At 36.9% G+C, this 17,617-nt stretch overlaps 1 protein-coding gene across 1 annotated transcript in view; it reads left to right on the top strand.

The window, feature by feature from the left end:
- Positions 1–202: 202 nt before the first annotated feature.
- LOC139471850 (adhesion G-protein coupled receptor V1-like) overlaps positions 203–17,617 on the top strand; it is a 159,288-nt gene continuing 141,873 nt past the window's right edge. The window contains exons 1-2 of the mRNA XM_071254352.1: positions 203–784; positions 15,109–15,209. Of these exons, the coding sequence (XP_071110453.1) occupies positions 15,199–15,209 (11 nt within the window). The 5' untranslated portion in view covers positions 203–784; positions 15,109–15,198. The remainder of the gene's footprint in view (positions 785–15,108; positions 15,210–17,617) is intronic.

Genomic DNA, 17,617 nt, shown 5'->3' with positions numbered 1-17,617 from the left:
ACAGAAATATTCAAATGACGCATATTATTGTCACGTCCATATACGTCACGAAGATGTGATACATTTCACCAATAAAAGGCGCAATATCAAAACCAGTTTGTCATTGAGTCATAAGCAGGGTCGATTTACCTTACAATCAAAATATCGTAAATAACAATCGAACTGTTAAAACCGTTGTCCGCAGCTGTGCACAGATGTTCGTCGGGAAAGGCGACAAACTACATTAAAATCGAACACTTATTTATGCATAGCGGCCGGGATAAGGTTGAAAGCAAGTTAGTTCATTTGGTTTTCAGGACATACAAGTTACTGTTACCAACAGAAAAGCGCCGTGAGAGAAACTGACCAAATGTTGACCTGGCAGCAATGGTGGACGCACATGGAATAGTTTGATTGTCGCATATTTTCGTGTTACGCGGATATATTCCAATTCCCATTTGGATAGTGTCATGACATGAGTTCGTAGGATTGTGTCTTCCACTTTAGAAGAAATATACTCAGAGAAGTGACTAACTAGAGTTGACCGGATATTCATTGCGCCATTGTGACGTTGCGTAACAGGATTAAGACCTTTTTATACGTGTAATTCCGATGTATCTTTCGGATGTGACTTCGTGTGCAGTTTGAATTCAGTAGAAAGGAGGATAAATTTCATTTGTGTACATTTGTTTGAAGGAATTCGAAATATCAGGATCCATTATCGACAGTGCGGATATACACACATTACGTCAGCCAACGAGACCAACCCATCGTCCAGTCATAATCAGCAGGTCATCCCGCTTCGGTAAGCGATAGGGTGCCACCTGAGTCAACAGGTAACGCCCAGGTATATACTGTACGTGCTACAGTATATTGATTAGTATTGTCATTCAGTAATCGATCTCCACCAACTGGCGGTTTAACCTCACATCTGTTGCGCTTCTTTGCACGATAAGGGAGGGGCGGCGTGCTAGTCATGTGGCTCAGTTCAATAGAAGTTTTATCTTGCATGGGCTTCTCCAGAAATTGAAAGAGGTTTAATCAGATGGTGATATATATATATAACCAATTGTTGACGCGAATGATAACACACTTATTAGTGTGTTGGTTTCCAAAATACCTGTTTCTTAGCTCAGTATTAAATACACTATAAAAATATATTGAGGATGGCGAATTGTATAAATAAATAATATTGTACTAATAAATAATACTATCTCTCTATATATTATATTTCCTTTTATATGATAGAAAAAAGAGAGTAAAGCAGTGTGTGTGTGTGTGTGTGTTGTGTGTGTGTGTGTGTGTGTGTGCGCGCGCGCCTTTGAGAGTAAGTTACACACATTCAGTTTATTTATTCATGAATTCAAGCAAGATATTATAATTCATGGAGTGATGCCTGAAATCTACAATCTGGATATTAAAATAAAATTGGTTTAAATGTTGTTTTATACACAGATCTATTTTTTATGAATTAGAAAAAAGAACATAATTTAAACAAATACAAGGATCTAGCAAAGAGGAAAGTGTAAATAATATTTACAAAGAAATCTGACCTCTGCAAACACACAAAGAAAACAGAGCTTCTCTGACAAGTAAATACATGTACTCAATGCTGTATAAATAGTAAACATCCTATAACATTGACATCATAAATATGTTAATCTTATCCTCACATATAATGATAGAATATGACTGGTGGAGGTATTATTTGCAGAGTCAGGATTAATATATTGGGTATATATAAACACATTGTTTGTATTTCATTGATATAACAGGTCTTATGTTTTCATATGTGTAAAATAAATTATACATTGATGCAGTATTTGTAATTCATTATTTATGGTATTTACATGATGGGTATCGAAGCATTATTGCATGAAATCTGAATTTACATGATTTTAACATGAAGTTATTTGCCTACACAGAAATATGGCCAGAAAATATGTCTGTGTCTTTGATCAATAGAATACATCAACCTCACACAGTAGACAATGACCCACTCAGGAGCCAATATGGTTACCATTGTGAAACAGGGCCAACTGTTGCAGCTCCACTGAGTGTGAGGTGGAGTTATTGTATCATTGGGGTTCTAGTCTCTCAGTGAAGCAGTAATGTGTCACTGGACACAATGGTGTCAGATCTAGTACGGTAGTGTGGGACAGGGGTCACTATAATCAATTTGTTTATGCAAAGCAGCTGTCTCAATGTTCAGCCTGGTCAGAGTTTAGAGATATTGGTTGGTGTGGAGAAATAGTAAATATCTTTATCACATCTTTTGAAGTGATAGGTTTGTGTATTTCTTCTTGACAAGTGGGTGGTACAACCCAACCTTCCATTGTGTGCTTGCCTTGCAGTTGCCTCATGGTAGACACTCCCAAATTCCATCCTCTGTCAAGTCTGTTGTGTTCATGTCGGCCAGCACCTTCCTCAGCTATGTATACATAGTTCATCCACCACACCAGACGTAGGAAATGTCTTTTGTAAGACTAGTACAGGGGACTACTGTAAACCTTGTTCCACTGGTCCCAAGAGTTTCTTACTAGTCCTGAGTGAACAAGACAAAAATGTTTACTATGTTTATATTTTCTGTCAGTTTTAGTCATTTACAATTTTTGGCTAAATAGAAGCATTGAGAACTGGTTCAGAGTTATAGCCCTCAAAAGTTACTACTAACTAGTCAATGAAGACTACCATTATTCAATATCCGAAATAATTGCCTGCCCATCTGCATGATGGTAACTTTTCTGATGGGCTGCATGAAATTTTCCTCCTACTGCCCAACTGTCTGGCAGATAATTTACTACTTACGTAATCAGTTTTATTATGACTCCTTGAAGATTCTCCAGTAAATGCTTGCATTATATCAGCTGAATCAAGACATGATTTGTCTCCTAGTTTGTGCGATTTTTCAATATTCATAATGCCCAAAAGCAGGCAGGTAACTTTAAAGATGGGGAAACAAATCTTATTGATCACTTGCCTGATTGTCTTGTTGGGTTTTAAAATTATTTCGAACACTGCCATCATTTAATTTCACTTGTCTTCATCACAATTTAGTTGTCTCAGGCTAGCAGACTAGTGTGAATTTCGAAGGGTGCACACATACATATGCCAAATAATAGGGCATGTTACAAGTGCCATAATGTGCATATGTCTGACTTTCTTAGTCATAATGGCAAAATGTCATTTGGATTTACCATGTTAACTCCAAGTTGATAAATTGTGACTGGTTATAAACTGTTTTTAATTTATATGGTTTACAAATATTTTCCTAAACATTTTAGCTTGAATATTTTGAAATGAGATTAAGCATGAACTAGTGCAGTTAAAATTGTAATCTTTTAATTTTCAAAATGTTATTTGATTTGGTTGGTTTTGTGGGAAAAAATATGTTATATCTGTGTAAAGTGAAGGATTTCACAGTACTGTTTATAAATTCATGTATTTACTTCTGTGCGAGGCAACGTTGGATTCTTTGTCATTTGTTTGCAATGGACAGAGACTATACATATAATGCAAATGCTGAAAGGTTATTAAAACACTGTAATTACATTTTTCTAGAATAACAAAAAGTAGAACTTTCCATCAAACAACTACATTTTTCTCATTTTGTGGATTGTGGCTTTTGACACCATTAACGAAAAACTTAGGAATGTGTTTAATGACAACATACTTTGTGCTTTAAGGGTGGTGGGGTAGCCTAGTGGTTAAAGCGTTCATTCGTCAAGGCCAGGTTCAATTTCCCACATTGGTATAATGTGTGAAGCCCATTTCTGTTGTCCCCCAACCGTGATATTGCTGGAATATTGCTAAAAGCGACATAAAACCATAATCACTAACTCAGTCAGTGTGCTTTAGGCAGGTGAGCTACAGTCTATGGTTTTACTTTGTGGAGTGTATGCTTGACATACGGCTTAATGGATGAAGATATTGTCTGTTCAGTTGTCACAACCGGTGAAGCTATTCCCTTTATCACTGCCCAGTAACCACTGTTGTCCCTACAACCTTTGAGTCACAGTGAATAACTATAGCTAAATACTACGTACTCGACACACCCAGTATCACAATTACATATATACCAGATACACCCAGTCTAACAATTACCTGTATACTGGACACAGTGTAACACTTACCTGTATACTGGACACAGTGTAACACCTACCTGTATACTGGACATAGTGTAACACTTACCTGTATACTGGACATAGTGTAACAATCACCTGTGTACTGGACATAGTGTAACACTTACCTGTATACTGGACATAGTGTAACAATTACCTGTATACTGGACATAGTGTAACAATCACCTGTGTACTGGACATAGTGTAACAATCACCTGTATACTGGACATAGTGTAACAATTACCTGTGTACTGGACATAGTGTAACAATCACCTGTATACTGGACATAGTGTAACACTTACCTGTATACTGGACACAGTGTAACACTTACCTGTATACTGGACATAGTGTAACACTTACCTGTATACTGGACACAGTGTAACACCTACCTGTATACTGGACATAGTGTAACACTTACCTGTATACTGGACATAGTGTAACACCTACCTGTATACTGGACACACCGAGTATCACAATTACCTGTATACTGGACATAGTGTAACACTTACCTGTATACTGTACATAGTGTAACACCTACCTGTATACTGGACACACCGAGTATCACAATTACCTGTATACTGGACATAGTGTAACACTTACCTGTATACTGGACATAGTGTAACACCTACCTGTATACTGTACATAGTGTAACACTTACCTGTATACTGGACACAGTGTAACACTTACCTGTATACTGGACACAGTGTAACACTTACCTGTATACTGGACATAGTGTAACACCTACCTGTATACTGGACACAGTGTAACACTTACCTGTATACTGGACATAGTGTAACACCTACCTGTATACTGGACACACCGAGTATCACAATTACCTGTATACTGGACATAGTGTAACACTTACCTGTATACTGTACATAGTGTAACACTTACCTGTATACTGGACATAGTGTAACACTTACCTGTAATGAGGCACACCCAGTGTAACAATTACCTGTATACTGGACATAGTGTAACACTTACCTGTATACTGGACATAGTGTAACACTTACCTGTATACTGGACATAGTGTAACAATCACCTGTGTACTGGACATAGTGTAACAATCACCTGTATACTGGACATAGTGTAACAATTACCTGTGTACTGGACATAGTGTAACAATCACCTGTATACTTGACATAGTGTAACACTTACCTGTATACTGGACACAGTGTAACACTTACCTGTATACTGGACATAGTGTAACACTTACCTGTATACTGGACACAGTGTAACACCTACCTGTATACTGGACATAGTGTAACACTTACCTGTATACTGGACATAGTGTAACACCTACCTGTATACTGGACATAGTGTAACACTTACCTGTATACTGGACATAGTGTAACACTTACCTGTATACTGGACATAGTTTAACACTTACCTGTATACTGGACATAGTGTAACACTTACCTGTATACTGGACATAGTGTAACACTTACCTGTATACTGGACATAGTGTAACACTTACCTGTATACTGTACATAGTGTAACACCTACCTGTATACTGGACATAGTGTAACACCTACCTGTATACTGGACATAGTGTAACACCTACCTGTATACTGGACATAGTGTAACACTTACCTGTATACTGGACATAGTGTAACACTTACCTGTATACTGGACATAGTGTAACACTTACCTGTATACTGGACATAGTGTAACACCTACCTGTATACTGGACATAGTGTAACACCTACCTGTATACTGGACATAGTGTAACACTTACCTGTATACTGGACATAGTGTAACACCTACCTGTATACTGGACATAGTGTAACACCTACCTGTATACTGGACATAGTGTAACACTTACCTGTATACTGGACATAGTGTAACACTTACCTGTATACTGGACATAGTGTAACACTTACCTGTATACTGGACATAGTGTAACACTTACCTGTATACTGGACACAGTGTAACACCTACCTGTATACTGGACACAGAGTAACACCTACCTGTATACTGGACATAGTGTAACACTTACCTGTATACTGGACATAGTGTAACACTTACCTGTATACTGGACATAGTGTAACAATTACCTGTATACTGGACACAGAGTAACAATTACCTGTATACTGGACACAGTGTAACACCTACCTGTATACTGGACACAGAGTAACAATTACCTGTATACTGGACTCAGTGTAACACCTACCTGTATACTGGACACAATGTAACAATTACTTGTGTGCTGGCCACAGTGTAACAATTATATGTATACTGGACACAGTGTAACACCTACCTGTATACTGGACACAGAGTAACAATTACCTGTATACTGGACTCAGTGTAACACCTACCTGTATACTGGACACAATGTAACAATTACTTGTGTGCTGGCCACAGTGTAACAATTATATGTATACTGGACACAGTGTAACAATTACCTGTGTACTGGACACAGAGTTACAATTACCTGTATACTGGACACAGTGTAACAATTATATGTGTACTGGACACAGAGTTACAATAACCTGTAATTAGACAAACCCTGTGTCACAATTACCTGTATACTAGACACAGTGTAACAATTACCTGTAATTAGACAAACCCTGTGTCACAGTTACCTGTATACTGGACACAGTGTAACAATTACCTGTATACTGGACACACCCAGTGTAACAATTACCTGTAATTAGACACAGTTACAAATACCTGTGTACTACATACATAAAATGAAACTGTCTGAGACCCATGACACTAACTGAAATTAGACGAAATCACCGAGATTGTTCAAACAATATTGAATATTGAAGGTAATTCTGCGGAAGATATACCGAGATGCTCTCTACCACAGTAATCAGCTTGGGTCCTATTAGAGGGTGTTACACTGCTTTATACATTAATGATGCAGCTGCTGCATGCTCGCTAATTACATTCACTCTCAGCCATCACCCCATTACCATTATTGTGAAGTGCTGAGCTTCTGATCAAACATCTGAACTAAATATGTCAGTGCTCGATTATTATGACCTGTTCTCTAGTTCACATTTGATGTCATTGTCTTGGAATTGGGTGTTGTGAATGATGCTTAGCTTAGATATTAAGTCAAACCTTTTTTCAGGTGCCTTTCAGTTTGGCACAACATTGTCCATATATATATAATGTTTGTTTGTTTATTTGTTTGTTGTTTCACTCTGCCTAAGTCCAGTTTTAGGATGGCGGTCTGCAAATAAAAGTCGGGACCAGACTATCCAGTGAGTGACATAATGAGCATCGATCCATGCAATTTGGATCGATGACATGCATCAACCAAGTCAGCGAGCCTGACCACCCGATCCCCTTAGTCACCTCTTACAACAAGCATAGTCGCCTTTCACGGGAAGCATGGGTTGCTGAAGACCTGCTGTACCAGGTCAGGCTGCATCCTTGAGATGAAGGGACTGGTTAACCGGCAGTGATTGATCCTCTATAACGTGTCCAGAATGGACCGTGGAGAAAACTAATAAATGTTTATTTTTAAAGTTTATCATTCAACTATTCAAAATCGAGAGGTGAAATAATTATACAACAGTACTGGCCAGCCAAGCTATGTAGATAATTTCAGAAGCTAATTTTAGATCTGAGTAGCCAGATTTACTTTACACTAACAGACAAAAGGAAAAATGTGTCAGCAGAGGAATAAAATGTAGTTCCATCTTCACTGAGGTTACAGCGTCTATAGTGAATACCTCGCAAGTTGGCAAAGTGACAAGGGCTCATAATGAGCATGACAAACATTAACATACACAGAAATCAGCCGTTTAACATCTAGCTACTGACCGTTTTTACTGAAAATTCCTGTTTTGGACAATCATATTTGACAACTGAATAACTATTTTGTAGCATACTAGATAGAAAGTTCAGTTACCAGTAGCCTGTCAAGGTTCCTTGATACTATTTTCACTAACCCGATAGAAAATGAAGCAGCCCCAGGCTTCCGGGCCAGTGTATATTTAAACTGTTTCATCGAAGTACAAGTCCCTGGGCAGGCCTAGATAAACCGCTGCACATTGAAGCCGCAATTAGAGTTGTGCTCTGTCATTATAATGTAATGGAGGAGGAGACACTTGAAGCTCCAACATTACTCTATTAAATGTGCCCTGGAGTTTTATTCCTTTGTCCATCTGACTTAGATTTTAATCAGTGTCTAGACCAACTAAAAGACTGAAGCCAGTCATGTTTGTAACAGTCTGTACTTTAGGCCTTCAATCAGTGTCTAGACCAACTAAAAGACTGAAGCCAGTCATGTTTGTAACAGTCTGTACTTTAGGCCTTTAGTCAGTGCCTAGACCATGTAGACCAACTAGAAGACTGAAGCCAGTCATGTTTGTAACAGTCTGTACTTTAGGCCTTCAATCAGTGTCTAGACCAACTAGAAGACTGAAGCCAGTCATGTTTGTAACAGTCCGTACTTTAGGCCTTTATTCAGTTAAAATTATTTAAACCCTAATGATTGATGCTGAAGTCCAATCACTATCATGGTTGTATGCAGGTGATACTGAATACATGGACATTTCCAAGAAAAACAGTGTCTTAATATGGATGGATGAGATGAACAGGACAGATGCAATTTAGAATATGCAAAAAAATAGATTAATCATGTCTGGTGATAACCAGATACATTATAGACATCTAAGGTATGATATGTAAGTAGTAGAAAAATCAGAAGATTAGCCAATATCAAAATAGTATGAATTTGAATTCTGTCATTTTTGCATATATTTGCTAAATTTTAGTGCAGGCTATGTATGACCAGATCATGTCTATTGGTGATGTCTGTTTCAAATGGCAAGACTCATCTGTGATCTAGACTGCCACGCAAAAAAAAGCATACACAACATATTACAAGCATTTTGAGAACGTTACTAGGCTGAAAACAGACCTCAAAACATCGCAAACTGAAGGTACGAAGTACATCTATGATACCTGTATCAAACACATTACCATCAAATGACCATTTCTTGTTTGTTTAATTTTTAGTCACCATCAAACATGTGTGTATACTCTTTTGCCAGGCAGTTTATTTCCTGATCAACCTTCAAAAGTCTGCATCATGTCAATTGCTAATGACTTGTTTCCAATAGAGACTCATCTATGAACTACTCTATGTCAACACTGTGCACCTTGCTTTGTTTTCTCCTGCAAAGTAAGTCAGGAATCAACAATGTATGCTGACAAGATCTCCCTGCTGCAGACATTAATCAAGGGATGTCTTCTTTCTCATCTATAATGAAACAAGCAGGGAATCTAATTGCTTGCCTTCTGCTGGCTGGTGTGCAATGCAACTCACCTGTCTAAATAATGTATTGCACCAACTTTTAATTAACACAGGTAGATCAGGGCAGTGGATGCAGCCCTGCCCTTGTGTTGTTGCTATAGTACCTCTGCTGGGGAAGCTGCATCAGGTATAGTGATATTTAGTTTTCATCTGTATAAAACCTGCATCTGTGTCGTAATATTTATCATCATTTAGAAATCTTAGGTTTGCTAAGGTGTTTCATGTTTGTAAATCTTGTATTTGGCTGTCCAATATTCATTTATTCTATGTCTAAGTGGTGCAGTGTCTTGAAGGAAATGGTTGTGATTAATTTCCTGCATCCGTTACTGTGCAATTTTTAAGAAATACTCCTATCTCTGTTTTTATTTGTAGGACTTGAGCAATGCTTACTCATTTTAGTGAATTTTTTCAAAATAGCTAATAAGAATCATGATAAATGTAAGTATGAAAAAGTGCTTTGTCATTGTTGAATGGCCTAATATGGATGTTGACTTTGAGGTTTAGTTGCTCTGTTATTGTCTGTGGTTTTCATTTATTATTGACATGAATACCATTTCTTAGATTACAGTTGACAAACTTTAAAACATCATGTCAATAGTTTTGGGGCCATTTTAAGTAAACTTATTCTTATTCTCAGAATGTGTGTTAAAGATGTGTAGACATGGTAGAAAGGTTCTGATTTTATCCTTTTTTTAATGAACTATTTACTGTAAGATTATCTTATACCAGTAACTTACAAATTGTAAGTCACTGAAATAATACTGTGATATAGAGATTGCTTGTTATTGATCTCCATTTGTAGCCAAGTATACAATGATACAAGATTATAGTTTTGACCAGTCAAACAGAATGGGCAGAAACAAGTATCTGAAGTCATGTGACATGCAGGCCAAGAAGTAAGAGTATCTGTCAGCAGCAGTTAGAATACCTGAACAAGTGCTAGATTCACATGGTACAGACTTGCCTTGGTCAAGGGACATTATGCCGTGTTCATAAGGGTTGGTACGGGTAACTCGGGTACTCGGGTCGGGTGGGTCCTGAGTAGGACTCGGGTACCCACAGGACTACGCGTACCCGTGATTAGTCACGTGATATATTGTTTAATGACAAAAATTATCTAAAACTCTATGGTTACAATACAAGTCACTAATGTTCCCATTTCTTTCTGACAGTGCACCCTTTCCTTCTGACTTTTATATGTTTGAATAAAGATAAAACTCCATGCAGTAAACTTCAGTGTATGCATGACCAGATCGTTTTACACATGTATCTAAATACATTTTGTCAGGGCCACGGTCAAACTTTTCCTAATCGGACAGTTTGTACCTATCTCTAAATATCTACAAGGGGTACCCGGGTAGGGTCGGGTAATAGTAATCAAAAGTAGGTGAATCGGTGATGACACCAGGTGATCGTGAAGAGAATAAGCAAGTCCTGCTCTACCAGTTGTACCTGCCACTCTCACAAGTTGTATCATAAAAAAGTAACTGTTTGTTTGTTGTCTAATGCTGAACCCTGCAATGTATTCCCGCCACACGATGGCAGCTCATCATTGAATCTGAATTGCAGGGGAAGATGCCTTGAGTTAGATACTAATCCAGGGCCCACTTGCACAAAGCAATCTATGTTAAAGTAAGGGTATTACAATCATCTTAGCGCTATGACTATTGTAAGCCTATGTTAAAGTATGGGTGTTACAATCATCTTAGCGCTATGACTATTGTAAGCCTATGTTAAAGTATGGGAGCTACAATCATCTTAGCTCAGCTCTATGACTATTGTAAGCCTATGTTAAAGTATGGGTGTTACAATCATCTTAGCGCTATGACTATTGTAAGCCTATGTTAAAGTATGGGTGTTACAATCATCTTAGCGCTATGACTATTGTAAGCCTATGTTCAAGTATGGGTGTTACAATCATCTTAGCGCTATGACTATTGTAAGCCTATGTTAAAGTATGGGTGTTACAATCATCTTAGCACTATGACTATTGCAAGCCTATGTTAAAGTATGGGTGTTACAATCATCTTAGCACTATGACTATTGCAAGCCTATGTTAAAGTATGGGTGCTACAATCATCTTAGCACTATGACTATTGCAAGCCTATGTTAAAGTATGGGTGCTACAATCATCTTAGCACTATGACTATTGTAAGCCTATGTGAAAGTATGGGTGTTACAATCATCTTAGCACTATGACTATTGCAAGCCTATGTTAAAGTATGGGTGTTACAATCATCTTAGCACTATGACTATTGCAAGCCTATGTTAAAGTATGGGTGTTACAATCATCTTAGCGCTATGACTATTGTAAGCCTATGTTAAAGTATGGGTGTTACAATCATCTTAGCGCTATGACTATTGCAAGCCTATGTTCAAGTATGGGTGTTACAATCATCTTAGCGCTATGACTATTGTAAGCCTATGTTAAAGTATGGGTGTTACAATCATCTTAGCACTATGACTATTGCAAGCCTATGTTAAAGTATGGGTGTTACAATCATCTTAGCACTATGACTATTGCAAGCCTATGTTAAAGTATGGGTGCTACAATCATCTTAGCACTATGACTATTGTAAGCCTATGTTAAAGTATGGGTGTTACAATCATCTTAGCACTATGACTATTGCAAGCCTATGTTAAAGTATGGTTGCTACAATCATCTTAGCGCTATGACTATTGTAAGCCTATGTTAAAGTATGGGTGCTACAATCATCTTAGCGCTATGACTGTTGTAAGCCTATGTTAAAGTATGGGTGTTACAATCATCTTAGCACTATGACTGTTGTAAGCCTATGTTAAAGTATGGGTGCTACAATCATCTTAGCGCTATGACTATTGTAAGCCTATGTTAAAGTATGGGTGCTACAATCATCTTAGCACTATGACTGTTGTAAGCCTATGTTAAAGTATGGGTGTTACAATCATCTTAGCACTTTGACTGTTGTAAGCCTATGTTAAAGTATGGGTGTTACAATCATCTTAGCACTTTGACTGTTGTAAGCCTATGTTAAAGTATGGGTGTTACAATCATCTTAGCACTTTGACTGTTGTAAGCCTATGTTAAAGTATGGGTGCTACAATCATCTTAGCGCTATGACTATTGTAAGCCTATGTTAAAGTATGGGAGTTACTATCATCTTAGCGCTATGACTATTGCAAGCCTATGTTAAAGTATGGGTGTTACAATCATCTTAGCGCTAAGATTACTTTGTGCAAGTGGGCCCAGAACTCATTTCTGGGTATTTACTGATGTAGAGTAACTAGATTTGGGAGACAAGAAGTCCCAGATGCTAGTGTCGTGGCTATACTTGCCCAAACCTGAATTAATGCCTATGTTTATATTCTCAAGGTTTTCCTTGGGAATCAACATGTAGAAAATGGTGAAATGTTGAAAATGTATACACAGACTAAGGTGAAAATGAGTGAGTGAGTGAGTTGGGTTTAATGCCGCTTTTAACAGTATTCAAGCTTAATGTGGGAGGAAAGACCGAGGTGATGCAGGTCAAAGATGTTTACCACTTCGGTGAAACCCACGAGCACGGGTATGGTGCTGACAAACCTAGAAACATAATCGGGGCAAACCGGGATTCGAACCCACAATCATAGGTATCTGGCGTGCCCAAGGGACGCAATTCTGCACAGCGAATCGTGGCGCCATTGACGACTGGGCCACCCGTGCCCCCGTGAAAGTGAGTACAGTTTTCCAGTGTTTCACTGACACACAGCATGCCAGCCATGGTAGGAAGACTGAGGTGATGCAGGTCCTGGATGAACGCCTGCTTGTGATATAATCAACATCGTACAATGGATTCTGCATTCAGTAGAGATATATGGAAAGGGTTTTGTCATTTTAATTCAGTGATTCCCACAAGTGAGTGAGTTGAGTTTGACATCATTTGAATCCTATTTCAGTCATCTCACAGGGCGTGAGATTGAAGGAAATTCGAGGTGTGTTGAATATATTTGTCACTTTTGTGACACCAAACAATATATGGTTCCAGCAAACCAAGACTATTCAACATATTCATACCCAGGACTCCACTTGTTGACAATTTGGTTTTCTTCTCAAATGTTTTCAATTATCAGTTTCAAAACAGCAGCATGTTTTCGCTGTGACCTATCGGACTGTGCAATACAATGTTTTGTGTGATTTGGAAAAGCTGTCATATATGATGTACACCATTAAACACATCTGTTGATTTACACAGTGTCATGTTTCATGGTATGAAACTGCATATGCCTGCATTAGTGCCCTCCAGATTCTAAAGCAGTCTAACAAATGGTTGAAGGATATTAACATAGTCAAACATTATTCTGGTAATCTTTCTAAACTAAAAACAACATCTTAAAGAAACTATTTCACAACTTCGAAGAAAGGAAATATTTCACAACCATAAAGAATCTATTAAACAACATTATCGAGATGTTCTGAGTGAGTGAGTGATTTGTGTTTAATGTGTTTGTTAAATGCACGAGTATGATGCTGACAAACATAGAAACATAACCCACAATAACAGGGTTCTGGCATGCCCAAGGGACACAACTCTGCACAGCAAACTGAGGCGCCTTAGACAACTTAGTCACCAGTGCTCCCTGTAATGTTCTGAAATATGATAGAAGAATACTTTTATATAACAGAAGTTCACCTGTCGCTCTCATCTAATGCTATAAAAATGGCATTTGCAAGTATCTTTTTTATAATTTGAGTCCTCATGAAATAGATATATATTCCGTATATTTAAATTTTAGCCACCTTCAAACATGAGTGTACATTTTCTTTTTCACAGCAGTTACATATGTTACTTTTTTGTGTAAAATAAGGTATAGATTCTATGTAGAGTATGAAAACAATGTTTACCCGATGAATACTTTATAAGAAGGACCTTAAATTTAGTGACATGGGTTTTTCTTAAACCTTGAGGGCCATTGGGCAAAATATTGTTGTTTATATATTGACCCCATAAGAGACTTGTTGGCCAATGAAATATATATAAGTTTTTTGGGGCAACACATCAATCGGTCGCATTCCTTTCCACATTTACTTAGTTTGAGTATTATTACATTCACTTGGCAAGAAGAAAATAGGTAATTAAATGTTCAGTTTGGTCCACATTTGTGCCATGTTGGATTAGTACTTATGTATGTAGTAAAACAGGTGGAAATGTTAAAGTCAGAAGCCAAAGAGACTAAGGATTGGGATTTTTGTTTGAGGTGGAACATTTCTTCAATCCGATCATTTCAAGGAGGAGAAAAACAAGTTGGGGGGGGGGGGGGGGACAGTTTTATGGGAACCTATAAGACATTTTACTTTTACCTATGTCACAATTTTTTTTTACCTACCAGACAATTTTGCAATGTTTTTGAAGACTAGGGAGGTAAATCTGGAGGTCAAATTATCAAAATATCAAATGGTCAGCCACTAAATATTAAGTCTATTGTGGGTTGTTAAGAAACAGAATATATAGTACATGTATTCTGACAGTTCCAAATCTAAATGGAACATACAACACCAGGATGATTTCATTCCTGTTCTAACAGAGAAACTTGTCTTTGGGATTATTTGTTCATATAAAAGATAGATGACGTCTTTATGTTAATTTAAGGCTTCTGTACCTTGAATATTGGCAGGGCTGGGTGATAAAGCTTAATACTGAAATGAGCAATGCATGACTTGAATAGTTTGAATGATGAATAATCAATATTCAATAATGGTATCACTTTTTCCAGTGAGGAAGTCCTGAAGAGTCATCCATCCAGCTACAGTTTAGGACCAGATGGATTCCCGCAGCTGATACAAGAGCTGAGAGCAAACACAACATGGCATCTAGGTAGGCATCTTAGGGGATTGTGTCCTAGCGTTAAATGTGTCTTTGTCTCTAATCAATGAATATTATGATCAAGCATTTAGAAATAGTTTACACTCATTACCTGAGACAGTGTACATCCACTGTTTTGCTGATATAAGACATTCTAAAAGATTTTTGTTTTCATAATTTGGCCAACAACTTAATGATTCCTTGATAAAGGACTCATTCGTTTTTTCGGACTGTGTGTTTTATTTTAGTTTTTGCATCCTGGATTATCATGTGTGTTATATCACATTCTATTTGAATGAATTGGACCATTAACTACCATACATGTAGCTTCATTTCAGAAAAGATTTCACAACCTCCATTGCTCATATAAGTTCGAACTTAGCCGAGAATTTTTTTGCTTATGAGAATAATTTGATTGGATGGCTATTTTTAACATTGTGCTCTCTGACAAGGCTCAAAACAAAGCTATAGCAGTGAATGGGTGTAGGGTATTTAGTAGAATAGAAATATAACACTCTGGATGACCGAGGTGCTAATAGTGGAACTTAGATATAACAAAGAGCTGATTATTTTTCATTTCACACCAACATAAATTTTATTTTAGGACAATTTGATCTGCTAGATGGCATAGCCGGAATGATACAGCTAATTCAAAGAAAGTTAAATATAATGTGCATGCATCTCATTTTTGCATAATAGATAAAAATCTTCTTACTATGTTTTTTTGGACAGTTAGATTAAAACAAAACCTAGACATGACAATTGGCACACTATGAATATACAGGTGGAAAATATGTACATTCATAAGGAACACTAATAATGATGAATAATAGCGGTACTCATTATCAATTGTTAATCTTACAGTAACACCTTGTGCCTTTCAATTAGACTGGGACAGGGCATCTACTGATGGCCGACTCCTAAATAGGGCTGCACATGGTAATTTCTCCCATACAAATGGTAATCAATATATATGTCCCATCTGGTAAATTATTCAATTGATTATATTTCAAGGTGCATTATTGTTCAGCTTGTCACGTAGATATTGAATATGACAATGCATGCCTTATAACTCACTCCACCCTAGTTTGGCTTGTATGGAATGACTGTCTTTTCAGCAACAGTTTTGGGTTACCATTTGCATTTCGATGCAGTTTTGAGTTATATTCATAGTTTAGCTACATTTTTAGGTTATATTCAGCGTTTAGCTACAGTTTTAGATTATATTCAACATTTAGCTACAGTTTTGGTGATATAAATCATTTAGCTACAGTTTTGGTGATATAAATCATTTAGCTACAGTTTTGGTGATATAAATCATTTAGCTACAGTTTTGGTGATATAAATCATTTAGCTACAGTTTTGGTGATATGAATCATTCAGCCACAGTTTTGGTGATATAAATCATTTAGCCACAGTTTTGGTGATATAAATCATTTAGCTACAGTTTTGGTGATATGAATCATTCAGCCACAGTTTTGGTGATATAAATCATTTAGCCACAGTTTTGGTGATATAAATCATTTAGCCACAGTTTTGGGTTATAGTCAGCATTTAGCTACAGTTTTAGATTACATTGAACAATATAGCTACAGTTTTAGGTTATATTCACCATGTAGCTACAGTTTTAGATTATATCAGCATTTAGCCACAGTTTTGGTGATATAAATCATTTAGCCACAGTTTTGGGTTATAGTCAGCATTTAGCTACAGTTTTAGATTACATTGAACAATATAGCTACAGTTTTAGGTTATATTCACCATGTAGCTACAGTTTTAGATTATATTCAGCATTTAGTTACAGTTTTGTTGATATAAATCATTTAGCTACAGTTTTGGTGATATAAATCATTTAGCCACAGTTTTGGTGATATGAATCATTCAGCCACAGTTTTGGTGATATAAATCATTTAGCCACAGTTTTGGTGATATAAATCATTTAGCTACAGTTTTGGGTTATAGTCAGCATTTAGCTACAGTTTTAGATTACATTGAACAATATAGCTACAGTTTTAGGTTATATTCACCATGTAGCTACAGTTTTAGATTATATTCAGCATTTAGCTACAGTTTAGGTTATATTCAATATTTAGCTAAAGTTTGGGTTATATTTAGCATTAGCTACAGTTTGGGTTATATTCAACATTTGGCTAACTTTTTAGGTTATATTCAGCATTTAGCTACAGTTTGGATTGTATTCAGTATAATATGTGGGTAAATTATGTATTTGTCTTGCTAGGTTTCTGGGTTTGATCCCAACACTGGTACATTGTGGTTTAGTGAGACACTGCCAGCTACAATGTTTTGTGACAAAACAATACATCTGTAAGTATCAAACTGTCTCACTAAATATATAAACATATGTACATAGTTTGTCGGTTTCAGAATTCATTGGGAACAAATGATTGCATAGTCAACTA

This window comes from Haliotis cracherodii, unplaced genomic scaffold (assembly GCF_022045235.1).
Source record: "Haliotis cracherodii isolate W230 unplaced genomic scaffold, xgHalCrac1.p SCAF_1, whole genome shotgun sequence".
NCBI classification, from domain to species: domain Eukaryota; kingdom Metazoa; phylum Mollusca; class Gastropoda; order Lepetellida; family Haliotidae; genus Haliotis; species Haliotis cracherodii.
Note: the sequence above shows the minus strand (reverse complement) of the source record. Positions and strands in the feature narration are given on the sequence as shown.